Genomic DNA, 27863 nt, shown 5'->3' on the forward strand with positions numbered 1-27863 from the left:
CTATTCGTGCAGAGATCGTGAGCTGCGGCCTGGCCTAAATTAATGGACGCTGAAGCTGACCAACCCGCTGACTGGTTGACTGCGGAGATCAGGGATCATTGCCTGTCGTCTATCCAATCAGAGCGACTGCTTGAATCCTGGAGAAGTAAGCTGGAGAGGTGTTCTGCCATTACACTTCTCACTGACCAACCACTGGACCACCATCTTCATTGCAGGATCGTTGAGTGACCTCAGGCCTTAATACCGCTGATCTATAGAGCTCTTTACCAACAACACTTTGGGCCCCAGCATAAACTAACCAAAGATAGTACCACTGGTCAATGGCCAGTTGGTTAGGTATCCGGGTATATTGGGACTAAATCTTGCATTCCAAGTTGACACACATTTAGTGGGAATGTTACAAAATAGTCTTTTGTTGATATACGTAACTACCACTATAATTGTGTCCGATACACAGTTGAGGTGCTATACTGTGTAAAGGCAGTGTGTTCGCATCTTTTGGTATATATTAGAGGTGCACCGAAATGGAAATGTAAAAACTGAAATTTAAAAAAAATGTCAGGCCGAAACTGAAACCGAAAATGTTTTTTATTTGAATTTTTTCAAAAAAGTTTTATATTTTATTTGTATTTATTTTTTATAAACTTTTTATTTTTTTTAGTGTTTGTACCTTGCTCTCCATCCTGACAGCTGTCACGGGAGGCTGAGCGAGCAGTGCAGGGAGGAGACCTCAGCCTCCTGTGACAGCGCGTGCTGCCTCCGTCCCACACACCGCTCTGCCGGACTGTGATAGGAGGCTGAGCGGTGTGGGAGGAGAGACGCCGGCCGCTCACAGCGCTCTCCTCCCGCAGCGCTCGGCCGGCTGTCACACTTTCTCTTCTCCCCGCTGGGACACAGAGCAGCGCCCAGTGATTGTTTAAACCTCCCAAAGTGTGCTGGTGTGCTGTGTATTGATTGATTGAGGTCCATTACAGAAGAAAGACAGGGAGATCCAGTATACTTTCAGATTAGGGGGTGCGCTACACTTATATATTTATATAATCTTTATTTTTAGCTTTGTTTGTTTGTTTCTTGCATAATAAGCTGTCTGTATCATTCTTTCCATAGTAAGAAATGAAACATTGTCAGATTTTCTAACTCGGCCTCCCTCTTCTAAAAATGTTTTTTTGTCTGCATCCCCATTGGAGAGATTTCCCATCTATTCCTAACAAAACACTAGAGAAAATGGGGCACACACAGCAGTAAAATCCCAATATAGGCTCCAACCCTTCCACATTCTATCCAAAACAAAATAAAAAGGTGTATCTGGAGGTGGGCATTAACAAAGTATATTTATCTCAAGTAATCTCTATCACTGTACATTACTTTGCCTTGTCATTCACAGGGAATGCTTTTTGCTTCATCTGAGTGTATTCGTTTCTCCAGTGATTTGGTCCACTTGTGGCTTCATGAGTCCTGCAGAGTCTATTCGGACAAGCTCATGGAAGAAAAAGACATTGAACATTTTAAAAAAGTGCTTATTGACACAGCAAAGAGATTCTTTGAGGTATGGCCTTTGCATAGAAACCTTGTACTGTCAAAAGACAATCTATGAATGCTCATTGAGGGAATTACATTTCAAAAACTCTTACAATATTCAGAAAATAAGACATTATCATTTTTATTATCATTACCAGGACCGTATTTCCCACAAGGCCAACCAAGGCCCGGCCTTGGGGCAGCACGGAGTAGAGGGGCAGCAGGCATGTGGAATTCCTATCTCCCGATTCCCGGGACTTGCAGTTCCAGGCGCCGGGTGTGCAGTTGTTTTCTACATTTAGCTCTGCTTTGGGCAAGCAGGACTAAATGTACAGCGGGGAAGTACAAGTACAAGTGATCTCGGCGATTTCACTGCTGCATACAAGATCACTTGTATGCAGCCTGCGGGTCTGCCATTCTCCGTGAGGGGGGTTTGGCGGGGAGGGGGGTGCATTGAGAAACCTGGCCTTGGGGCAGCACAGAGAGTAAATCCGGCCCTGATCATCACCACCCTCATCTTATATTATCTACATCAGCAAAAAAAAACACTTTAAAGTGACACTAAGTTAAATCTTAAAAATTGGTGCTGACACTGTCCTTCCTTCTGGAGGGTGCCTAGCCACCGCTCCAAACTCGCTCCCTTAATGGACTACAATCTAAATATAAATAAGTAAACTAATCATGAGATTGTAGTCCATCACAGGAGTGAGCTTGAAATGGTGACTACTTTACAACACACACATGGGAAAAAAAAAGTAGCCACCCTCCAGAAGGAAGGACAATGTCAACATGAATTCGGAGATGATTTGAGGATCTACAGCCGAGTGATATACAAGTAGGGTACATTTTTGTTAATAGTTAAGGTACTTAAGTGCATTTTTTAAAAAGATTTAACTCCTTTCCAATCATACTTCCATGATGGACAATAATCACGTTTAGTTTACTAATTTGTATTGAAATTATAGTCCATTATGGGAGTGAGATTGGAGTGGTGGCTATTTTACAACACACACAGGGACCATGGAGAACAAAAGTAGCCACCCTCCAGAAGGAAGGACAGTGTCAGCACCAATTCAGAGATGATTTGAGGATCTACAGCCGAATAATACACAAATAAGATAAATTTTTTGTTAATAGGTATGGTACGTGAACGCATTTTTAAGATTTTACTTCTGAGTTTAGTGTTACTTTAAAGTAAAATAAACCCTTCTATAAACATTCCCTTATTTCTAAGGCAATGTCCCATGTAGGCATGTGGAATTCCACCTTAATCCACTCAGCTAGTAACGCTGTACACATCGGTGCATGTCTACCTCTGATGCTGTGGACATCCCACGATGCCTTGTGCTCCATTTGAACTCAAAGCTATACATGCTGGTGCATTGTGCAATGAAACATCAACTTTGAGTCCACAGGTAGCGCACATAATAGGGTGACATTGCTTATTGAGAGCATTGTCAATCCAGGACTGCAAGCTAAGAAACGGGCCTGATCACCACGAAAATAAAAGAAAGATGGAAAGAATATGAATGACACGGCTGGAACAAGTGGATGTAAACTGTATTTCATGAATTGTTATTTTAAGGTTTACATACAATAGAAGTAACCAAACAACTGTGATCACCTTCTTCCGACAGGGTGTAGATGAACATATATTCATCACTCAGCCACTAGTTTACTGTCACTTTGCCCATGGGGTTGGAGAACCACGTTATTTCCCTATATCAGACTGGGAAAAGCTGACAAGAATTCTTACAGATGCTCTGGAACACTACAATGAGATCCATGCTGCAATGAATCTGGTTCTGTTTGAGGAAGCCATTCAGCACATGTGAGTTTTCTGAACACTCTTTGAATATAAAAGTAGGTTCTTCTCTGACACACAATTGGGACTGACTGTACACAGTCCAAGTGACAGACCCAAGCGTCAGTAGCAGCACTCAGAACATGTATTGGTTACCAGGCAAGTTTTAATAATCATGTGCAAAAGATGGAAGTGCTTGTCATTGTCTAGTGAACTTTGACAACGTGTTCCCCTTTCCTCATACAAGATCAAACATGCCTTCCTCTACTCATGTATTTTAGCCAATGATAGAGCTGTTTAGATCTCTTAATATGATGTTATCACTCTTGTGTGAGTTTTCGGAGATATGCTGCTATTGCTAATGTGAAAATTGGCCGATCATTCTCAATAGCTGTTTCATCATGAATGACATGATTATTACATGTGTATGACTGTTAAAGGCAAGGGAACCCAGAGGAGCATGTTTACAAAGAAGCCCTCGATTGCATTGACAATGCTTCGCTGCTTTTTCAGCAGCAGGTAAATCACATTATTTGCCTGCATGTTCACTGGATAATGTAATTTCTGTATCTCCCATCCTTCAATGAGATATTCAGATTTCGGTAACATTGCCCATATTTGTGGTACCTCATATGTTACAGCCCCTGGCCCTAATCTTGTCTCAACTTTTATCATTTGCAGAATAAGGAATCATTGATTTCATCAGTGACTTGTCATTGATTACTATAGAGGAATAGCCAAGCCCGTTCCTACCTGCTCACCACTGCACACATTTCCTGCATATTCACTTAGTGGCAAATGAGGAGCGTAGTCTAAAATTTGCATTTGCTGGCATTCACCCTCTGCGCTATGGCAAATTCACATGATAACTAATGGGAACTTGCAGATAGGCCACTGATCACTAAGATACATGTATTCAGCAGACAGAGTTTGGATTGTCTTGCTAAACAACTTTCCTTTTAAAAGTTAAGGAATAACATGCTGATGTTATATCTGCACTCAACAGACACCCTCAGAACCTGTTATTTTGGAGAAACAATATCTATTCACACCTTCTTAAGAAATTAAACCGCACAGCTTCTAATTCACCTCCTTGTTATCACTCGCCTTAACTATTACACCTGCCTCTTTGTTGGCCTTCCTCCACACAGTCTATCCCCCTTCAGTCTATCATGAATGCTGCTACCAGAATTATTCACCTTACCAACCACTTGATGGCCGCAGGTCTTCTCTGCCAATCCCTCCACTGGCTTTCCCCTTGCCTAACAAATAAAATTCATAATACTAACAATAACATACAAAGTAAACCACATCTCAGCCATTAACTGAATCACCAATCTTGTCTTAAAATATCACCCTAACCGTCCTCTCTGCTCCTCCCAGGACCTCCAGCTCTCTAGCCTTCTTGACAGCTCCACCCATGATTACCTACAGGATTTCTCCTGAGTCTCTCCCATCCTCTGGGACATCCTACTCCAATCTGTCCACCTATCTCCTACTCTGTCCACCTTTAAATGATCTTTGAATACTCATCTCTTCAGGGAAGCATATTCCACCTCTACCTAACAACTGAACTTTTACTTTCTCCATCCATTCATCCTTCACAATGAATGCCTTTTGTATCACTTGCCCCTCCCTTTGGATTGTAAGCTCTCACGAGCAGAGCCCTCTTAACCCTCTTGTCTTGAATTGTATTGTAACAGTACTGTCTTCCTTTATCTTGTAAAGTGCTGTGCAAACTGTTGGCGCTATATAAATCCTGTAATATAATAATAATTATAGTAATAATAATAATAATAAAAATACCACTTACTTTTCTCTTTTCCTAAGCCTAGAAGGTAATTTTCATCTAATGTGTATTGGTACAGGAGATTAGTTTTCTGCACAGTATTAGTCCAGTGCATTAAGATTTACCTACCACAATTATACTCTTTTCTGGGATTTACATGTTTTCCACATTTCTTCGTTTTACAACATATTTCTCTAGGTCATTCGAAACAGAAAATACGAAGTGGAACTCTAGACAAACAGCGTAAAACAGAATAAAAACAAATGCCGAACTTGTCTTAACCAGCCTTTCTCAACGGCACATCATGACACTCTGGGGTGCTTTCTGCCTTTCTCAGGGCTGCCTTGAAATTTCTGCACAGCATCATACCTTTGCATGATGCAGGCAGGCTTTTGATGTGAAGGGCTACTCTAATGTCCATGGGGGACTCTGATATGAGATGGGGGCTCCTGATGTGATGGTGGGGCTTCTGTCTGATGTAAAGAGGGCTCCTTTGTGAAGTAGGGCTTGTGATGTTATGGGGGGGGGATTCTGATGTGAAGGGGACTTGTGATGTTAAAAGAAGGGCAGTGATGTAATGGGAGGGGGGCTCCTAGCGTGCATGGGGGGACTCTGATGTGAAAGTAGAGCTCTTAATGTTAAGAGGGCTCCTGATCTAATGAGGGCTCTGATGTGAAGGTGAGGCTCTGCTACACAATGTTTTTTTACAATTTAGACTGGGGGTGCCTTAAAAATTTACATACATTTAAAGGCTGCCGTCACTAAAAAAAGGTCAAGAAATGCTGTTCTAAACTGTCAAAGGATTTACAAGCCTGTTCAGTTAATCTTGTGATTCACAATCCACAGCCAGGCATTTTTTGACAGATTTTTGCTATTTCAGTTTGCAATTTCCCATATCACTTGCAATGAATCAGCATTAGAATTGGACAGTGATTACTTGGGCAGTGGATCAACAACAAAACATTGCTTATGTGTCCTCCATTGAAGAGATAGGTGACACAAGAACCTGCAATGCTGAAATAAGAAATATTGGGTGTCAAATACCAAGCTGTGACACTGGAAAAGGGAATCACAGATCTGCCTGAACTGAATTACAAATCCTTGGGCAAATCCTTAGGCAGATCGAACATTTCAGAAATTTGTATTTCATCTTTTAGCTGTGTGTACCAGGAGTTCCATTTTAAAGTTTGACTATAAAATGATGAGTTGGCATGATAAGAATATTAAACTGTGTGCAATATAGTACATTTGTGCCGCTTTGTAGCTGAACTAATTGATTATGAGTGTCTTGGTTATAGATAGGTATTTTATGACTCAACAGAAGGGAACAACCATAAGGAAATTAATTTTAGGTGCACTCATATGATTTGGGTTAGAGTTTTAGTTTGCCACAGCTTTGTAAAGCACACTTTTACAGGTATTTATATAGTGCCAAAAATGTATGCAACACTTTAGTGCACATTCACATCAGCCCCTGCCCTCAAGGAGCTTACAATCTAAGGTCCATATCTCACATGCATACATACAGGGCCAACTTAGACAGGAGCCATTTAACCTTCCAGCATGTCTTTGGAGTGTGGTAGGAAACCGGAGTAGCCGAGGAAACCCACACAAGCATCGGGAGAACATGCAAACTCCTTGTAGATAGTGACCTGGCCAGGACTTGAACCATAAAAAAAAGTTATTTTCACCTAAAGCTCGGAGCCGGCTGGCTGTTACAGCGCTCCCTCCAGCCTATCTCCCCTTACGCCTCTTTTGTCCCTTGACGTCCTCATGTCCTCTACACAGTGTATTGGACGTGATGACTCGAGGATCCTTAGACCGCTGGAGCAGAGTTGGAAAAATGCTGGATGGACCAGTCTAACAGTCATCCGTCTCCGAGGACAAAAAATTAGACAAAAATTAGCACTTAACCCTTGCAGTACAGGGGTAGCCCCACTGCAAGGGTTACAAATAATTTTTCCCCAGAGTTTTTCTTTAAGGCTGAACTCATAAAAAATGTAATGTAAATATATTCCTCAATAACCACAAAGGATATACTGTAAATCCACTTTGTGTGCACCAAATGCCTTTGCAAACCTAGATATCTCTTTGTAAAAGTAGCTGTGACATCATCATTGTGCTGTACATATCCTGTTCAGAGAGCAGAACTGTGGAAGGGGCCAGCAGTCCCCACCCACTACCGGTTGCCTACACAAAACTACAGGAGAGGGCGGATACAAGACCTGTTCAAGGAGAGAGAGCAGCAGTGACTGGTCTTTATTTCAGGAAGCTCCTGTACAGCAGTAACGTTTCCCACCGGATTACTGCACAGATCTGGAAGAAATACACAAAGAACATCAAGATTCAAGTAAAAATACACATGACTCTCGTATTTAGACAAAATTTGCTTATCCCGGAATTCATTTTTAAAAAATTGAAAAAGTATGGAAAAGTATGGACAAGTATTACACTTTTATGGTGTTAACTCTAATGATAACACAGCAGAACTTACTGTAGGTTTTTAATTTGAAAACTCTTCTGAGCTTAATACTAAATAATTCAAAGAGCAATGTACAAAGAGCAGAAACCCACAGTAACCAATCAAAATTAATTTTTCTCTGATCTGACTGTAATATACTTATAATTGGTTGCCGTGGGTTACTGCACTTTGCACATCACCATTATTCTTTGCACTGCTTTTTTCAATAAGTTCTAAAGTCCTTAGGTGAAATGATTTCTAGCAATTACCAGAAGCTATAGGCACCTTATTGCCTGAAATATAAAGGATTTTTCCTCCATTCAAGTCACCTTTTATAAAAAAATGTATTATCGTACCTTTCTTGTTCTTTCATGCTTGCAAAGGCTTTTTTTTAAGCATCCATTGTACCTAATGAAAAATGTTTCAATTTTGCTCATTTCCAAGCAGAAATTGTAGGCTTGTGTGGCAAGGAGTAATGTTCAGAATGCTTTATGCTATATCAAACAATCAGCAAGCATTGCTTATTGCCCTGACCATTTTTGAATTAAAAAAAAGGTGAGGGCTGATTGGTTGACAGGTTCTCGAGCCTTGCTCATCATCATGGCTCGTCACAGTGCATTATTAATTGAACATAGTTATAACTTCAAGAGAAAAAGAAAACGGTGTTAAAGCTGAAGTCCAACGTCCCTTTTTTTCCCCACACTTGCACCAAGTCTTACCCTGTGCTGAACCTGAATACTCTCAATTCCTTGTAAGCTTGCATCTACACAATATAACACTTTAAAGTTGTAGCAGCTAACTTGAGCACACCTTTATTTTCTGTCTGAATGGCATCCATCATTGTTCAATTAATTTAGGGACATCCCTAGCTGTTTTACCGCCTGACGTGACCGGGGACGGGAATAAAGGTTTGCTGCATGGCGCAGAGTCGGGGGTATGTGGTGTTGGTGAATAGTGACACCGCTAAGAGCAGGGCGGGGAGATATGAAAGGGCTCTGCATCTCCCCAATCCAGCTCTTAGCAACCGGGGATGCTGTGGCTGGCATTCCGCCAAGCTCCTGGCAACCTGTGACATCAGGCTCAGTGGGTGGCCGGCCAGAGCATACCAGGTTGCTAAGGGCTGGGTGGGGAGATGTGTATGGTCTTTAAAAATCTCCCGGTCCAGCTCATAGCAACCTAGGATGCTCTGGATGGAAAGGGGGCAGCAGACACACTGCTCTGCCGCTCTGCCTTTTCCCCCCTACGTGACCCAAAAAGATGCCACCTCAGGCAACCGCCTCTGGCTGATCATTTCTCCCATTGATCTGCACTATCGTTGGCCCGCCAATGAAAGCTATTAGTTTTCTCTGGCATCAATCATTTTGTTCCCGAGCGTTATGTGAAAGAACACAATTTCCCGGGAAGTAAAAGAAAATCTCTTTAATGGGTTATAGAGAGTAAAAGAAAAAGAAACTAAACCGGTTTTTACCCATTCCCTACTCTTATTAAAAATAAAAGGTTTTTGGCTAAAAATACACTTTGATTTGAAATAAGACAGATGACAATAAAAGATGAATGTGCGCCTTCATAAAACACGGTGATACATACTTTCCAGTAGCAAATAAATATCCAGACATCTTCTTTACTTTATTATTATTTGGGTTGCTTGCTGATATGCAGCCTTGGAATCATCTGTATTGGACTCAAAATACTTTTAGGAAGCGCTCTGTCTCCTAGGGTAATTCTTTAGTCATTAGCTTGATGAAACACGTGTTGTGTTATTGCCAGATTATCCCAACCTCTCCCTTTTGACGTTACAGCTGCCGTATTGGTCGAATTCTGGAGTTCCCATATGGAAATGCTCTTCTGATTGGAGTTGGAGGTAGTGGCAAGCAAAGCTTATGTCGCCTGGCTGCTTTCCTGAGCGCTCTTGAAGTTTTCCAAATAACTCTTCGTAAAGGTTACAGTATCAATGATCTCCGGGTAAGACATACAATGTGCAAGATCCTTTAGGCATGGGATGCTCAATACCCATGGATGCAGTGGTGTATCCATTAAAAATTATTAAGCGTAAATTATGTTCACAAATTTGACTTAATATCAGCCTCTTGCAATCCCCTGAACAGCAACACTTAGACTGGGAGAAGGATGGTTAGCAGTATGAGCCAATCAGGGGAGCTACATGCAAACATACTGACCAGGGCTCTCCCTTTAATGAGGCAGCCTGAAGCTTCAGGTGGCATTCCCCTGGGTCATGTGGGGGCGCGGCAGGCAGAACGGCATGTCTGTTGTATACTAGCTGCTCTGTTGCAAAATGGTTGCAGTGTGCATGCCACCCTCTTTCCGGCCAGAGCGTCCCAGTGTGCTCAGAGCCGGGCGAGGAGATGTGTAAGGTCCATTCACCTCTCCCGGCCCAGCTCTTTGCAACCTGGGATGCTCTGGTCTGCATCCATCACTGGTTGCCAGGAGCTGGGTGAGACACTGGCCACCACCTCCAACCCCACTAACCACCACAAAGAACATGCTGACAAAAGGAGGGATCAGGGGAATTGCATAAGTGCAGTAGAGAAATAACAGTCATCAACCTGTCTCTGCTGTCTGACAGAATTGTGTCAATCTCAGGACTGATTGTACAGAAATATACTGTAATTCCTTTGTCAGGTAAAACCACCCACATATATACGCTTTTACTTCAGATTTAGCTGTTTATCTTCAAAGCTGAACTCCAGTCAGCTTTAAAATATCAGTACCAAAGTTTCGAATAGAGAAATACATACTGTACTTTATTTCTCCAAAGACTTACTGCTCTCCCAAGAGCCAGCACTCTCCTCTGCTCGTGGTGGAATGTGGTCGGGCCCTTGATGTTCTCATCTGCACCATACTTTAACATGCGGTATCTTGTGCATTACCATGCAGTGCTATGGAGCAGCCCATTAAAAAATGAATGCAGCTAAAACTGGGCAAGCACTTAGAATTTTTTTAATGGCATCTGCACACAGTGGACCTAGGAAAGATGAGTGTGTTGCTATATTTTTGTGCCCCTGTTTCATCATTCTGCCTGCTGTAAGTCCTATAAGTGACCTACTATTAGGTTTTTTTTATGACAGTGGTGGTCAACTCTACTGATATAGGGGGCCTCATGTGCGGTCCTTGACATCACCAAAGGACCGCATGTAATATTCAGTGGATGTAATGTTACATAAATGTTTTAGAGTCTGCTGATACATGGAACAGGGGAAAGACTACAGGCATGTTGTTAGAAATGGTCTGAGAGTGTAGGCATGCTGCAGGAGATGCTCAGAGACTGCAAACATTGCATGAAACTGCTAGAAATCGCTGCTATTGCTAGGTAGTAGAGAAACACAGACTACTGTCTGCATAGGTCCTGAGGGCAGCCAAAAAAGTGCCAAAGAGCTGCAGATTGGGCACCAGGGAGGTTCAACCTGTGCCTCCAGCAGTGTTTTAAAGATCCACCCTATGCTTCTTTGTGTCCAAAAAATATTAGTGGTGTAGACTGTGTAAGAGCACTTTGGTAAAAACCTAATTGATTTATGCACTGCACTCTCCTTTACCAATAATACAGTGTACCATTGTTTCTATGTAGTGACTTGTGATCCACTATACATAGGCAAACTGTAGGCTTTGCTCCATATCATACCACTGAAATAGGGTTTCTCGGGGTGAACCCCTTGCCAATGTGAGCAATAATGCATTCCCTGACTCCACCTAAAAATAATGTGCACTGGAAATGCATTATGATGCAGTGGACACCTACAGTATAGACAATTTATCAGTATCTAGAGAGAATGACTTATCGTGGACCTTTACCCATATCTTTAAAATAACAACAAATACACATTTAGAAATGTTTAGTAATGGCAATCTACAAACACATACTTCTAGATAATTCCCAGCTTTGTATGCTTTGCATACCTTATTTCTGTTTTCTTCCCCAGTCTTCTGGCAGTGGACATGTTTACTGAGGGCAGGTTACTAGCTCTCCTATTACTTCCTGGATTTCTGGCACATGTGACTAGACATGTGACTAGGACATGTGACCATGCACATCATCTCAGGGGAGGAAAATGCCTTTCCCTGAGATCTTGTGAGATTACAGATGAGATTTCCCAACAATGCTCTGCTGATGACAAGGCAACCCCAGTGTGCATTGCTTTGCCAAAATGAAGTCATTTTCCCCTTTCAAAGCAGGAAGTGAATGCCCTGCAAGTGTAAGTATTTCACAATCACAGCATTTTACACCTAGCATGTCTTTGTTATTATTAATCATCATAAATAGAGGGAGGCATTGGTAGAATTTGATTCTTGAGTGTAAGGGTCCGCTTTAATGAACACAAACACTGTTTGCGAACGTTTACCTGGGTTGTTCCAAGATGTACTGTACCTGGGCTGCAGAATCTGTGAGCACTTAGGCCCTACCTAATTTTTCTCCGGGAGGAGCTGTTCCCTTACATTCAGTGCACATGTGTACAGTACGTGCCCTTTTCTATGCTTCCAGCTCAGCTTATAGGATCTTACTAAATACATGTAACGACTTTAAATTGTAATTATGTATTGAAATGATCACTTATAGACTCTTTCGGAAGCCTGAGTGACAGGGTGACAACTAAGTATAATTGGGAGACAGAGATAGAGCGTTGTCATCCTATCACAGGAAGTAGTGTCTGAACAAGGCAGGGTCAACAAGTGTTATTTTAAGCGAATCTGTAGATTTATGTTGAAAATTACATAAAACATTAAGGTTTTATGAGATTTGAGCGATTAGGTTTACATATACTTTAATTTTTCATACATAATAATTAGTTTAAAATAAAAATCATGATAATATATAACAAGTCTCTGACGTACTGCACCAGTTTGCATTATAATATGGTCACGTCTTTCACTTGCTTCCATAGCACCAAACGGGTGAGTATTCTTTCCCATCATTATATTCTACACAAACAATGCCATTTCTAGCACTTCAATGCAATTAAAATGGTGGCAACGAGACTTCTCTGGTGTAAATAATGCCTGGAAGTAATTCTTAATTATCCATTTGCAAATATTGTTTTTCAAAACAGTTTGCAGGTCAGCGCAGAATAAGCAGTGCCACAATTACAGAAAACAAATAAACCAATTTCTTAACTCATCCTTAATTGCTGCAGAGGTCTCCACTAGCGGATGGAAGGCAAGCAACAGTTGCCATGGTTTCCAGTCATTTACATGGTAACTTTGGTACCAGATAGAGCTTAATTCATAATTCCTAGTTGTTGATTTGTAAGCTGGGAAACGGTTACAGATGTATTCATACTAATGCTAAATTATTTTTTTAAAGGGTCAGCCCACCCAAAACTTAGCTTTTGGTAGGTGATAGCAAGTTTAATTACCCATCAGGTTTTTTTTGTTTTATTTCTGAGGGATTTTAGTGGCAAGTTCTTGACACTACAGCTGCGTAAATGCTGCTCACTTTGCTACGAGTTCTCACAACTCCTCATCAAATCTGCACAATATAAAATAACTGTAAATACAGAACAGGAAATGAGATGCCGTCTTAATAGCTTTGAGAGGTGGGTGGAAGTAGGGACTAAATCGTGGTGAGACAATGAACTTGCTGGCTGGCAGCTGCCACAAATCAAAATATATATTTCAGGTAGGCTGACACTATGAAAGATACAGGAAAAGGTTGCCCCCTTTTAAAGCAATAAGAGTCCAACTGCTATTTTTTTTACCACACAGCTATTTTTTTTAACCATTGCATTGGGGCTACTCTGCGCTGCATGACTTAAGTGTTCGTTTTTGTCTAGGGACAAAAATAAAGAAAATATATTAACCTGATCCTAGTTCCAGCCTGCTGCTAGATTGGTCCCCACAGCCTTGTTTGCATCGGGCTCCAGCGGTCTAAGGACCTGTGACGCCACCACGTCTCATGCAGGTCCATTAGACATGAGGACATACCACAGCCGAAGTGGAGAGAGAGGTGAGTGGTCACTGCCGCAGGACTGAGGATCAGATGAGTGTATCGTCTTTATTTTTGCCTCTAGATCAAAAATGAGCGTTTAACCCTTGCAGTGCGGGGGTAGCTCCACTGCAAAAGTGAATTTGAAAAAAAAGGAGTTTGATGGCTACTGACTATTAAATGGCTGCATTTGGTGTTTTGTGGAGTAATTAAATACTACAGTGAACAATAGTGTCCAGAAAGCTTCAGCTACCAATTACAGACCATTTTGATTAGAAGTATTTATATAGCGCTGACAATTTACAAAGCACTTTACAAATACATCAGTCTCTGCCCTTAAAGAGTTTATAATCTAAGGTCTCCATTACACAGACATACAAATACTAGGGCAAATTTACTTTCAACCTGTCTTTGGAGTGTGAGAAGATACTAGAGAACATTCACACAGGCACAGGGAGAACATGCAAACTCCATGCAGATAGTGTACTGGCTGGTATTCAAACCAAGGACACCAGAGCTCCAAAGTAGAAGTGCTAACTGCTAAGTCACTGCGTTGCCTCAATTAGTTTTGATCTGGTAGCCTACTGTAAGCTGATTCTGATTGGCACTGGGTAACGCTACCTATTTAATTCTGCACTATTGTAAGGACTGCCACTGTTGCCTTATAAAAATGCTAGCCTGGGGCATCGGCATCCTACATAATTCTCAAATGACAGGTGCACTTTAATGAGCTGTCTACTATTATTCACAAACAGCTTTGAGCCTTCTACAGCCCTTGAGCTGTTTTTAGCTTGGTGCCACCCTGACCGCTGTCATCCAGTGCTTTATCTCCCAATAATCCTAAAGATGTAATTAATTATTGGGATTAAGCACATAGATTTGGATTACAGAAAAAGTGAAAGCAATGTTAATAGCAAATGTTTCAATGTGAATATTAGAATCTAATGCAATCCTAAATGCAATATCTCCATCCCTCTGCTCTCATCAGCAAATGTATATGTAAAAACAAAATGTGCGTACAGTAATGTAAATAGTGCAAAGTACAACAGTCAAGTACAGTACATCTAAAACTGTAGCCAGCTAGCTGAATCACCTGCCACCTTCTTCTATCAGCTGATTAGAGCTTTAGCAAGATCCTTGCTTTTGGGTTTGCTGGTCAATTTTCTCTCTGAAGCAATTATAAAGAAGACAGACAGTTCAACTTCCCAAATGTACATTTATTTTCAAAGAAAACTGGGTAACCCCACTGGTAATAGCTTCATATAGGGTAGAGGAGTTTTCCACCTAACAGCCTGCAGGTAGAAAACCACTTTTACACCGAGTGGGAATAAATCTCATATTTCCTACCTTCTATTTACAGTGTTTAGGAAACTTCCTTTTTTTTTTTTTGCCAACTTTGCTCCTACAAGAGTGGAACCCAGATTGTCAGAGGCAACCTTAGACTCTAAATCAAGGTCAAGAGCTGTCACTGATAATTCCTGGGCCTTCTTAATGTACAGTTCTTAAAAGAGAGTACAGTGCATGAAAAGTACTTCCACAACAGCCCCGGTGAGTATATGACTACTGGATTTGAGGGAAAGTAATTAGAGCTGTCAAAAGTTCATGCCAGACTAGAAATTAAATATAGGCCTGGTATACAACCAGGGCCGCCGTCAGGGGGTGCCGCCGACACTCATGTAAGGCCGGGCCGGGACCCTTACATGAGTACCGGCCACCGCTGACAGGTGAGGAGGAGCCCTGGCCCTAGCAGCGCCGGGCCCCAGCATTACCAATCCAGCTGCACAAAAGTCGTGCGACCGTACATTAGAAACGGTCGCACGTCTTCCATACACTGCACGATTCTCGTACGATTGCGGGATTTCCTGGGATTCTCATACGAGAATCGTGCAGTGTATGGAAGGCGTGCGACCGTTTCTAATGTACGGTGTAACCTTCTAATGTAACCTTTAGTTATAATTATTTCTAATTGAATGATTGGCGCTGTATATCTGGTAAAAACATTCATCTGGAGTTAGTTGTCTATAGTGCAGCAGCTTTCAATTGATATCTTAGATTATCCATTAAGCGTAGATTTAAAATGAAAAACAAGATCACAAGGGACAGCACAGTCTCCAGCAGCTGTCCATCTACTAGCTTGGAGAAGGAAAGAGGGAGGAGTGGGGAGTCGGGAAGTGGCATGCCTTGCTGTGCCTGTGTGTTTGTGGAGACACACACAACTTACTAGTACACAAGGGTTTCTCCATAGGACCCTGCAAGGGAAAGAAACCTCCTTAAAACAGGATATCAGGGCCAATGCTTAGGGGACCAGCTGATTCTGCAGGAAACTAAAACATTTAACCATCAAGGGACATTATCTATTGTGATTTAACCAGCATTTGAAATAGCTTGAAAACCTTTAGACTTTAATATCACTTTAAACTATTGTGAACCAAAAGCAAAATGTTTTGTAAGCTATATTGCATGAAAGCAGGTGCAGGTCACCAAGCCCTTTGCGCTACTATGCAGAGCTCTAATCTGGGCATTGCTCTTTCAAATTGCACTTCCCATTTTTACAATAATTCTGGAGTTCAGTATCACTCTACTCTCTGTCTGAAACCATAAGAGAGGTGATGCATGCAGCAGAGCAGGGGCTGAGCTGTTAAATCACACACAGAGCCAGTTCCCCTACTGTGGAGGGAGATGATACCTGTTAGAGGAGACGTGTGTTTAAGTCTAATGAAGTAAATTCTAGGATGTTGAGGCTGAATGAAGTTGAATGCCGCTTGCAATAATTTTTTTTTTTTTGGTGCATTGTAACTCTTTCTTATTTTGTGTTTTTTAGTGCACTATGTCTTTACTGGCTCAGAAAATCACAGTGAATTGCAACCATTATGTGTACAGTATACACTAAAGGCACAGTGGCACATGATTTACAATCATACTGCTATGAAGTTGAATGCTGCTTGCAATAATCTTTTTGGTGGATTGTAACTCTTTACTGTTTGGTGCTGTATTTTTTTTGTGCACTTTGTCTTTCCTGGCAAAAACACATTACAATAATTTGCAAGCATTATGTGTATACACTATAAATACAGTGACACATTTGATTGACAATCACACTGCCACATGACTGAAAGACTCTAAGGCCCGGTTCACACCTGGCCATTTTACAGTGCGTTCCTACGCACTGTAAAATGCTCAACATGTGAAAACCAATAATTGCCTATGGGCATGGTACCCACCTGGGCGTTTTACAGCGCGTAGGAACGCGCTGAAAAACGCCTTACGCCCAAAGAAGTACAGGAGCTTCTTTGGCGCGTATTTGCCACACGTATCCATTAGGATACATCCGGATAGCCCTCGGAAATGCGCGTTTGTCGCGCGTTCTTTTACCGCAAATCGCGGTAAAAATGCACGGCACTAAATGCACGGCAAACGCGCATATTCCGTACGCCCAGGTGTGAACCCAGCCTTACAAGCAATACCTCTGTGAGGAAGACTGCATATCTGACCTGTTACATGGAACAGATATGATAATCATTCTTGATGTGTGTAGCAGGATCTTACAGGATATGGGGAAGTAGGCCAAAAGAAAGCCAAAAGCCCTACACTGAACCAGTGTGAAACACAGCAGAACCTAGAAATCATGGTATCTACGTGTCTTTCCTCCATCATGAATCCTAAAAAAAAGGGTATTATTCCTTAAAGATAGTGGCTAGAGCTGTGCAATGTATTCCTTAAAATGACACTAACTTCAGGAGGTAAATCTTAAAAATGCATAAAAGTACTTTAACTGTTAACAAAAATGTATCTTACTTGTATATCACTCGGCTCTAGATCCTCAAATCATCTCTGAATTGGTGCTGACACTGTTCTTCCTTCTGGAGGGTTGATACTTTTGTTCCCCATGGTCCCTGTGTGTATTGCAAAGTAGCCACCGCTCTAAGATCACTCCTGTGATGCACTACAATCCCACGAATCGTTTACTAATTTGTAACATTGAGATTGTAGTTCATCACACGAGTGAGCTTGGAGTCGTGGCTACTTTACAACACACACAGGGACCATGAAGAACAAAAGTAGCCCCCTCCAGAAGGAAGGACAGTGTCAGCACCAATTCAGAGATACTTTGAGGATCTACAGTTGAGTAATACACAAATAAGGTTTAGTATTGTTAATAGTTACCGTACTTAAATGTGTTTTTAAGCGTTAACTCCTGAGTTTAGTGTCACTTTATTGCTGCACATTTAGGACCAGTTGTGTAAAGCAAAGGTACAGCCTATTATAGAGCCATTTACACTATAATATTAGGCTGTATCTGTGCTATAAACCAGTGGTTAGTCAAGGGGCAATAAGGAATAATTTTCACGGTGTCACCCACTATCCCAAAATCAGGAATAATCCACTTAGAATAAGACATATGAACACCTTCTGTTTTAAGAAGGTTCTATTGTGTATATTGTATAAAATTGTTCATGTAGCCATGCTCATAGAGCAGCTATAGCATGCTTTTTTTGTAAGATTTTAATAGAATACTGAATCAAATATTTCTACTGTTTTCACTTACATTTTTATCACATTTATTTATGTATCATTTGTGTATAATTTTTATCTTTTTTTATCTACTTAAGATTCCTTCTATGTGAATTCATGTATTTTGCAGAGCGATATAGCTACCCTGTACTTCAAGGTGGGAATAAAGAATATAGGCACGGTGTTCCTGCACACAGACGCTCAGATACCCGATGAACGATTCCTTGTTCTAATCAATGACATGCTGGCATCAGGTACTATCAATTATTCTTCAAATGTCTCACCCGAGCATATAAGATTCACTTATACTAATCGCTTGGCAATGTGAGTGACCTCTTATTGACAACTGCCTCAACTTCAAAACATTGAAATCAGTGTGTTGTAGGCATGGTAACAGGTAATGGTCAGCAAGGGGTTAATGGCATGCTAGTAAGAAATTACAGTTTTCCAAAAAACAATGAGCCAATGGGGCTTCAAGAGCTTTTGTTTTTTGATCCTGTTCCATTAATAATCTCCCATAATGAATCAGTCACTCTGTGATTAGGTGTTCCCTGTAGACTTTGATGAAGCGTTATAAAGCATATATCTGCTACTGTGTAGCAAGTCTGACATGGGGTCATTGGCATAGAAGAGGGCAGCATAGTGACTAAGCGATTAGCACTTCCGCCATGCAGCATGTTGCGTTCCAGGTTTAAATCCTGGCCAAGACACTGCATAGAGTTTGCATGTTCTCCTTGTGCTTGCATGGGTTTTTCTGAGTACTCTGGTTTCCTCCCATACGCCAAACACGTACTGGTAGGTTACTTGGCTCATAGCTAAATCAGCCCTAGTATTTATGTGTCTGAGACAGGGGCTTTAGATTATAAGCTCCTTGATGGAAGAGACTGATGTGTATGTAAAGCATTGCGCAATTTGTAGGTGCTATAAAAAAAAAAAACCTACAATAAATGATGTAGCAATCGATTGGTCATAGAAGTAGCAGTTGATTGATGGTAATTCCACAATAAATCACAGGAGAATTTCTGACCAGTGTAGGGCTGATCTTGGGAGCAGTAGAGCAGGATATGTGTATTCTGCATCTGGCCTGCCTTAATGCATTCAGTGGCAGCCACATTTAAAACAGCCATGACTTGCTGGCTATTCACTGGACATGTTTCTATGTGTAGCAAATGGTCTGATGTCTTACTAGATAATTGTAGTTCATGTTGGTTTGTGCCTAGCACCAAACATTTAGAAGCAGAATCACATTGTTTTTGTTCCATCTTGCTTGTTAATGCTGAGGATGGTGTAGGGTTAGAAGAGCTGTCTGAAATGTATTGCTGTCTATGTCACCACTGGCAAAATCCATCCTCTTTATTAGTGCTGGTGACTATTGTTTCCGGTACAGAAAATTATGTTTGAGTTGTCACTGGAGCAATAGGTGAGGTGAAATCTTCCAATTGGGACACCTGTTCTGGTACAAACTCTCTACATGGGGATAAATCCTCACTTTAGAGAGCTAGAGTAGTAAAAGAACTGAATCACTGCTGTACCTCCCAACTGTCCCTCACTTGAACCCAAATCCCTCTGTCCCTTTTTCCTCAGCAGTTGTCCCTGTCTTTGGTCAGATGTACAAATATCTATGAAGAGCTTCTATTTAACTACCAAAGCTGAACTCCAGACAAAATGTTTTTTGCACATTTGCTATCTACCAGTAAATAGCCTCTTATGATGACCCATGACCAATAATGTGCTGCATTAGTAAAACTCTCAGTATCGAACTTTTAGCACCGATTTTTGCAGTGGCTATGTGGGTTGTTTCCTTCCTTCTTCTGTCATAAAAGTCTTGTATTCATTCTACAGTATATAAGGCGTTCTGTAATTGGACAAGGTGGAGATAGTGACATTCATCTGCCCCTCATTTAATCACAGAATACCTTGTATTCTGTAAATACCAGACGTTTTAGGAATAGAGGAGGTGGAGTGTGAGAAACCCACATTGCCTTCACTGTATGCATTGTATAAGAGTGGGGACTGTAAGTCTTGGTGCCACAAGGTTGGCGCTCATTATTCTGTTAGGGCTGAATAAAACTAACAGCTTTAACTAATGCAGCACATCATTGTACATGGGATAGATTATTAGAGAGGATTTGCTGGTACTTAGCAAATGCGTTAAAAAAAACAACAAAAAAAAAAACTGGCGTTCAGTTACACCCTTTCTTTTAGTTTTGGTAGGCATTGGACATGTCTCAGAGGAAAGTATTAGATAAGCACTGTGGCAATTGTGGGGTTCCAACTTTTATGTTCATGAAGAACAACAGGGCAAGTTGAAATCCATTATTTTGCAGAAAGAGAAGAAGGGATTTGAAGTGGGCAGGTAAGAAACTGGGGTTCATGTTAAGAAAGGCCGGATTTATCAATCTGTTCCTAAAGTGTATGGTACCCTATTTTTTTTTGTTATTTCTGTGTGGGGTTAACAATATGTGCATCCTTGTCTAACTAGTCTTTACCTGTTTCACATACTGCATTTAATATAATGACCTGGTAGAAACTAATCTGACATGCAAAGCACAGAAGCAGATCCATGCTTACGTGGTAAGCTTACGTACCAGAGCTTAACGTTCGGAGGTACAGGATGCACAGCATACCTGTACCTTTCTTAGTCTGTTCAGCCACCACACTCCTTGCCCATTATTAGCCAATCACAGCTTGCAGAAGCATTACTTAACAGGCTGCCTTTTGCAGCTGCAGCCTGTAGCAGTATGGAGAGCGGAAGGCAAAGTCTTCTAGGGTGCAGCATGCACAAACATACTTTCTTTCTCCGTCTGTGTGTGACATTTGGCCTGTTGCTGATTGATGACTAAGCAGAAGTAACTTCAGATGTTATAATGCACATATGAAAGGGTATCTATGGTCAAAAACTAAAATGAAATATGTAATACTATATTGAATTTCCATAATTTCTATCCCCTGTGCATGTTCGGCCGACCCGAAGCCACACGAAGCAAGCCAATGTATGGCTGATTTCAGCCGATATATGGCTGAAATCAGCCGTACAAGCCTGAAGTGAACAGCCGAGCTTACTTCACTTCGGGACGATTGTTGACTCGGCTGCCTACGGCAGCTTAGTGAGTAGACCCCTCAGTGATCACTGATCGCTGAGTGTTTGTACCTTGCTCTCCTCTCTGACATTCTGTCACAGGAGGCTGAGCGAGCGGTGCAGGGAGGAGAGCTCAGCCTCCTGTGACAGCGCGGCCTGTCTCCGCCCACACATCGCTCTGCTGTACTGTGATAGGAGGCTGAGCGTTGTGGCAGGAGACGCTGGCAGCTGACAGCGCTCTCGTCCCACAGCGCTCGGCCGGCTATCACAGTTTCTCTCCTCCCCGCTGGGACACAGAGAAGCGCCCAGCGGGGAGGAAAGAAAGCACGGAATGTGCCGTTGTAAAATTGCACTTTCGGCATTATGCCAAAATAATAATAAAAATATCGGCCGATATATATATTGGTGCACTCCTAATTCTTATATAATATAACGCCATCCGTTTTTTTAGTGGACTGAAGTAAGTTTAAGCTTACGTTATCTATTCTTTATTTCTCTAAAATTGAATTTATTGCACGCCATATTAGATATTAATAATCATGTATAAGATTAAAGCCCTGCTCCTAGATAATGGAGACAGCAGATGAGGGAAGAAGGACGGGGGGAAAAAAAACCCTGATAAATATGATCATGATCAAAACAGTAGAGAAATAACACATTTTAAATGAGCCCGGGGCATTGGGGTTTGAATAGGCTTCATCAGCAAATGTGAAAGGTCACTTGTACAGATTTGTAATAGGCGCTGTCAAGTCACCCCGATGACACAAGACAAACAAGCTGCTTAATATAATGAGTTGCAATCAGCAATAATTCGGTTTATTATGAATTTATTTTTTTACATTTTTTTATCTCTACTTGTTCCAGGAGGAGTCTGCGATCACTTTCCCTATTATGTTTTTATTTAAATATACAATTAAAGGCACAGCAGCACAAAATTAATCACATGAAAGACACCTGCTAACCTCTTTAAATGAGATGTGATTTTATGCAGTGTTTTAATGTTCAACGCCCTAGACAGCTATATATTTATTGGGCATATTCCTCACATATAGTAAATAGCTGCAAAGAGAATATTTAAAGGAGTCCCTTGATTGCGCTTTCTCTTCCTAAGAAGAAGTTGTAGAGAAAGAAACAATTCAAAACGAGTTACTGGCACTAATTTTATGCCACACTTATAGTACATTGACCACGTAAGGAATATGTTGGCTACCATTGTTTGCCTCCATCTGGAAATGCTAGTTGTCTGGCTGTCTGTAGCTTCAATACCAAGATCCAGAGCATGCAGCAAATTAAAGTACATCTAAACCCAAAAACTGAAAGCTGCCATTGGAGGGGGGCAAACATCTGTAGAAAGTTAATGCAAAAAGTCTACTAGACCAGCATAGCAAAGATATAGAATGCATTGTCAAAAAGTGTATATTTCAGATCATAGGTATTATAAAAAACATTTTTACCTCTTATTCTGAACATGCCTCTCCTATACGTCCTGAATTATTGACTCATAAAGATATGCAGGTAAGGATTTCTGACATTTCTCTGACACTCCTGACCTGCATGTTTGCTCTGGGTTCAGTTATTAAGAATATATTGAAGCTAGAGGGTCAGCATAACAGCGAGGCAACTTAAGTTGGCCATACACTTGGTGTGTTTTCCCGATCAGCCTGCTCGATTCTCCCCTGCTGGGCTATTGTATTCTGACACCCGGTGCTCGCAGATGTCAGGATACCCAAACAGTGACCTAGCTGATTACCTGTAGTCACTGTTTGGCCATAAATTTTTGGCCCGGCTTCTTTTCCCAAAGTTGATTGCAAAAACGCTGGGCATACACTGTTAGAATTTTGGCTGATTCCTGTGAATTGGCCAAAACTCTAACTGTGGGTGGCCCTACCGACACCCCCTGGCTCAACAAACTTCGAGTGAAACATTGAAGGAGCTGGGTTGAAAATGGTTGGCTGAATAGTGACATGCAATCACTGTTTGGGAATTGCTCAATTCCCCCATCTATGCTAAACAGCCTGGATGGAGGAACATCCCTTGCCAGCTGTCAGAATACACTAGCGGCAAAGGCATGTTCCTCCATCCACGCTATTTATCATAGATGGAGGAATTTTGCAATTTTTTTTCTGAGCTGAATCAGAATTAACAATACATATACTGTATGGCCAGCATAAGGAGCAGGTCAGCAGTGGCTTATTTCATACTTTCCCCATTACAGGGTGACTTTAGAAGGCATAGAATACAGTAGTTTATAATTCCCTTTGGTAACTATGCCATGGTGGGACTCCACTGTGCTGTAGTCATGCTCCACAATGTACATTTACAATCTTTGCCTGGTGTCTGTGTGCCCACTCTGTGCATATTTGTTTGTGTGTAGGAGAAATCCCGGATCTTTTTAGTGAAGAAGAGATGGACAACATTGTGTCTTCAGTCAGGATGGAGCTGCGCGCTCTCGGCCTCCCAGACTCGCGAGACAACTGCTGGCAGTTCTTTATTGACAGGATCCGTCGGCAGCTGAAGGTGGGTATAAAATAATGACAATGGGACTGAGAACGCAGGAGAATGCAGAGTCTTTCGGGGGGTGGGGGGGGATACAATGATAAATGCCCTCGCCTCCATCCACAATATATCTTGGTGATATATTGTCCCATTTTTATGATCCTTTAAACATTATCACTATGTTATCACAGGTTCGGACGAAGTAAAGGATTTCTGACTGTGTATGCTATTTTTGTTGTCTTAGAAAAAGACAAAGCATGCTTCTGAATTTATGGATGTTAATTCAGTTTGGCTGCTGCTGTCGAATGATAAGAAGATGCATATTGTCCTTTGTTAAGTTACAATGATTCCCATGAAAATATCTAACCTCCCTTCTGTCCGCATATAGACACCTATTTATTAAATCTGTGTGCACTTTTATCACAAGCAAGGAAACCATGCTTCCACCGAGGTGCTAAAAAAATCTGTTAACCCAAAACCTATTCTCCGTATTTCTGGTATTTCTCACTGTACACAGTAGAGTTTTCTTTCAGATGGACAGTCCGATCAGGTCTGTCTGCTAGTTTATCAAGTGGATCTGATCAGAGCCGAATGTATGGGCAGCCGGATCCAAATGGACATGTGCCCGATTACATCCAAATATCGCCATTTCCGTCCAGGTCCAGAAAACCAAGTGCAACAGAGTTCCATTTTGGGGGACCTGATCTGGGGTAGTTTGAGGTAAACAGACACATGTCTGCTAATATCTGACTCCCCATGGACCTAAGAGCCCATTCACATCAGGGCGGTTGCGGATCAGCGCGGTTACCGCGCTAATCTCAAAAGGGAGGTTTTGGGAGTTTTTAATTGCGTTTCAGCACTTCCTGTAGCAGGCTGACGGCGCTGAGCTGCTGCTTCACGATTAGCAGCAGCATTGTCAACCTGCTGTGTACACTTCTTTAGTTGGCCATAGACTATCTATCACATGTATTGTATAGCCAACCCAATGGGCAACTGAAGGTGTGCACAAGGTAGGCTTACAACGATGCTCCTAATCGCAAAGTAGCGGCTTAGTTTCGTCAGTCTGCAACAGGAAGTTACTAACAGGATCTCCGGGTAAGAAACTTTGCAACAGATTCACAAAATTGTTATTTGCTTAAAAGTGTATCTCTAGCTGTATTGTTTTCTCAGTTTTTGATAGAGTAGGGAAAGATTAGAGCCCCTGCATGGTTTAATGCTATCCAGGCTCTGTTATGGAAATTTACCGTCACTTCCTGTCCTGTTGATCATGTTTTATCAGACAGGAAGTGAAGGAAACTCTAACAGCAACACAGACAGAAATAAAATGCTTTCCTTTAGTCCAGTAGGAAAAGGCTAGAACACCTGTCAGATTTTCATTTCTGTCTATGTCCCTGTTGCAGAAGCCGTTGTCAAAATGACAGGAAGTCAGGGTAAATCTGTCTAATTGAGCCTGGTCAGCAGTAAAAAAAAGAAGTTCCAATCCTTCCCCAAAACTATTCAAAACTAGCTTGAACTAAATTTTAAGAAAACTGTATACAGAGAGATATAATGCCAAACCAAAAAAAAAACAAATTTAGGGTTTTAGGGAGATGTTTGCGCAAACGTATTACTTAGCTTTACATATGCTTTAAGTAAATTTTTTTGCTTTAGCAAATTGCCGTTTGCTGTATAGCATTAGTAACCTATAGATGATGATTTTGCTTGTTGACTAGTATCACTCTGTACACCAGCCAATAAAATATCATTATTTTTGTTGAAATTATCCCATCCTCACTGATATCTAAGAAAATCTTAGAAAGATTAAAGCTTCCCTTTAGCAAAGCGTTTCAATAAAGCTCAGTTGTTTGAATCCCAAAGGCAAACATGGCCTCAGTTTAAACACACTACCCCATCCCTCCATGCCAACACTGACACAAATAATAGTATAAAGGTAAATAACTAAATGTGCCGAGCTACAACAATGATCAGATATAAAGAGTATTATATAGGTGAGCACCACTATATCTGGTGTGGTGCACATGGTGCATTTGGTGAAGGAACAATAAATATTCATCACTATTGCTATATTTGGACATTTTTGCAGATTTATGAAGATTTAAAGACTTTACACCTGATTGATTTTTTTCACTGACATTTGTTTGAGTCACTGTTTTTTTATACTCTTTATAGCTGATCATTGTTGTAGCTCGGCACATTTAGTTATTCATTTTTCACATATACACACTCACAGTGGGTGTACATTCCAGTGCCTTGTAGCTGTTAGCTTGCTTATTGGCGCAGTTCATTTTCTATATTTATTAATAGTATAAATGTATTTTGGGATTTGTGGTTCTTCTAGATAGACATAGATCACCTCTAGTTTAAAGTGTATTGTAGTTTATTACATATATATAGAGCCCAGTTAGGTTTCTTTCACAGACTCTATTTTTGTTAAAGGAACTGGAATCTGGAATCAAGGCACCTTATTTTGCAGCTCGGGCACCTATTAGCACTTTTTTTCCCATTGATCAAGTTGTGGATTGAAGTTTGAACCATTCCCACTGTGCAGAGTTCACATGGAGCCTTAAAAGTGTGTGAAATCTGGGGGAGGGGACGCAAGCATAATAGCCTCCCAAAGTCTTGCCTTCTGCGTTTTTTATCTTGTTGCTGCTTTCAACTGCAGCTCACAGAGTCCACTGATCACATAAGGAAAATTGAATTATTGAGGTCCTTTTAGCTTTTCAGAAGTACATACATTCTCTGCTGGGCAGTCTACATGCAATACATTACAGCAGTCACATTGCAATTGTGTTTATGGGTTTAGCACTTAACAAGCATGACCTGAATATAAAGCAGACATATTTGTTAGGAAAGATTTTGATTTCTTCGATGTCGTTTCTACCCAGTCAGTGTCAGGTTTATATTATAATGGAATACCTAATTCAGTGTGTATGCGACCATTTTGAATATTTATCTACATTGTCCAGGCACAGAACAGAGTTGAAGACTCATTATTTGACATTTTTTTGTTTATAGAGTTGAAGTTTTAATTAACCAGAGGTAAGGCTACTTCACAATATCTTGCTTCACATGTTGTACAGTATATGAAGTAGACATGTAAATTATGTTTAGTTACAAATGGATATTTGTACGAATTTCTTTAAATTCGGACACGCAGTTGCATCTTAATTCTCGAATTCTACCGCCTCCGAATGCGAACAAATCTGAATGCTCGTTTAATAAAATGTCAGATTCATCCGATCAAATGTTTTTTTTGGGGGCTGTTGGGGTTTGCATTACAGGCACAATCATGTGACTTCGTTCTGAAACAAAAATTCGGATGGATCCGAAATCCTAATAATGAAAAAAATAAAAATTCTAATTGATCCGAAACGAAACAAATTTAGAGAGGTTACATGTTTACTATAAACCATTAAGCCTCTGTGTGTGTAAACATATATTTAATTATTCATTGCAAGAGAGATGTTGTAAAGTCATATGGTATATCCATATGTACCTTTATGAAAAGTGTCTGCTCTCGCTGGTGAAATGAGGGAAAAGAAGTGGAGAAGAGTGACTAAACTATTATTTGCATGTTACCCTACTTAACTCACACTGGCAGTGTCATATTTTATTTTTCTGGGTGCAAACATGTTTTTTAAGGTAGGCCTGAGGCTACAGGTAATTTGCATAGCACAAGGATGGTGACAGCCAATGATTGGATAAAGGATTATACAGATAGTGAATGGTAATAACATGATTTATATATTTACAACCAATTGGCGCTTTAGTCCTTGTCCTGATACAGTCCAAACCTTTGCCACGCTTAAATGGCATCTTTAATTATGGCATTGGTGGTAGATTGTGGGCTACATATGCCACTTGACAACACTGGGCCAGATACCTGTCTGATGTATTTGCTAAGACTGACATTTGACCCTCTTCACCATCCCTTCTCCATGCCACTCTAAGTCTCTGTAAATTGCCTCTATTACCCTTTGAGAGATGCAGCATCCAATCAAGTAAACATTTACTGCCATATGGCCAAAGTGTAAAACTTCAATAATGGATACTTTTGACCCACAGTCATCCTACTCCCTCTAGTGACTACCCTAGTATAGCGTCAGAGATAGTCAGGTAAAAACAGGTATTTTTACTGTTGACGGAAAGGTTCAATTCTCTGGTTTTATTCAATCCTTCTATTAAATGTGTATCCCTGGCATGCATTATATGTACGACCAGTGATATGCCACTTACACTTTAGGAAACACTAAAATAGAATAAATGTAA

General features: G+C 40.9%; 1 protein-coding gene across 1 annotated transcript in view; it reads left to right on the plus strand.

Annotated features, from left to right (window-relative positions):
• LOC108800300 (dynein heavy chain 11, axonemal-like) overlaps nucleotides 1-27863 on the plus strand; it is a 321998-nt gene that overhangs the window by 165735 nt on the left and 128400 nt on the right. Inside the window, exons 52-56 of the mRNA XM_018572279.1 lie at nucleotides 1385-1546; nucleotides 3156-3349; nucleotides 9372-9534; nucleotides 18150-18273; nucleotides 23473-23615. Of these exons, the coding sequence (XP_018427781.1) occupies nucleotides 1385-1546; nucleotides 3156-3349; nucleotides 9372-9534; nucleotides 18150-18273; nucleotides 23473-23615 (786 nt within the window). The remainder of the gene's footprint in view (nucleotides 1-1384; nucleotides 1547-3155; nucleotides 3350-9371; nucleotides 9535-18149; nucleotides 18274-23472; nucleotides 23616-27863) is intronic.

The sequence above is a fragment of the Nanorana parkeri genome, unplaced genomic scaffold (genome assembly GCF_000935625.1).
Source record: "Nanorana parkeri isolate BGI_ZX_2015 unplaced genomic scaffold, ASM93562v1 scaffold44, whole genome shotgun sequence".
Taxonomy (NCBI): Eukaryota; Metazoa; Chordata; class Amphibia; order Anura; family Dicroglossidae; genus Nanorana; species Nanorana parkeri.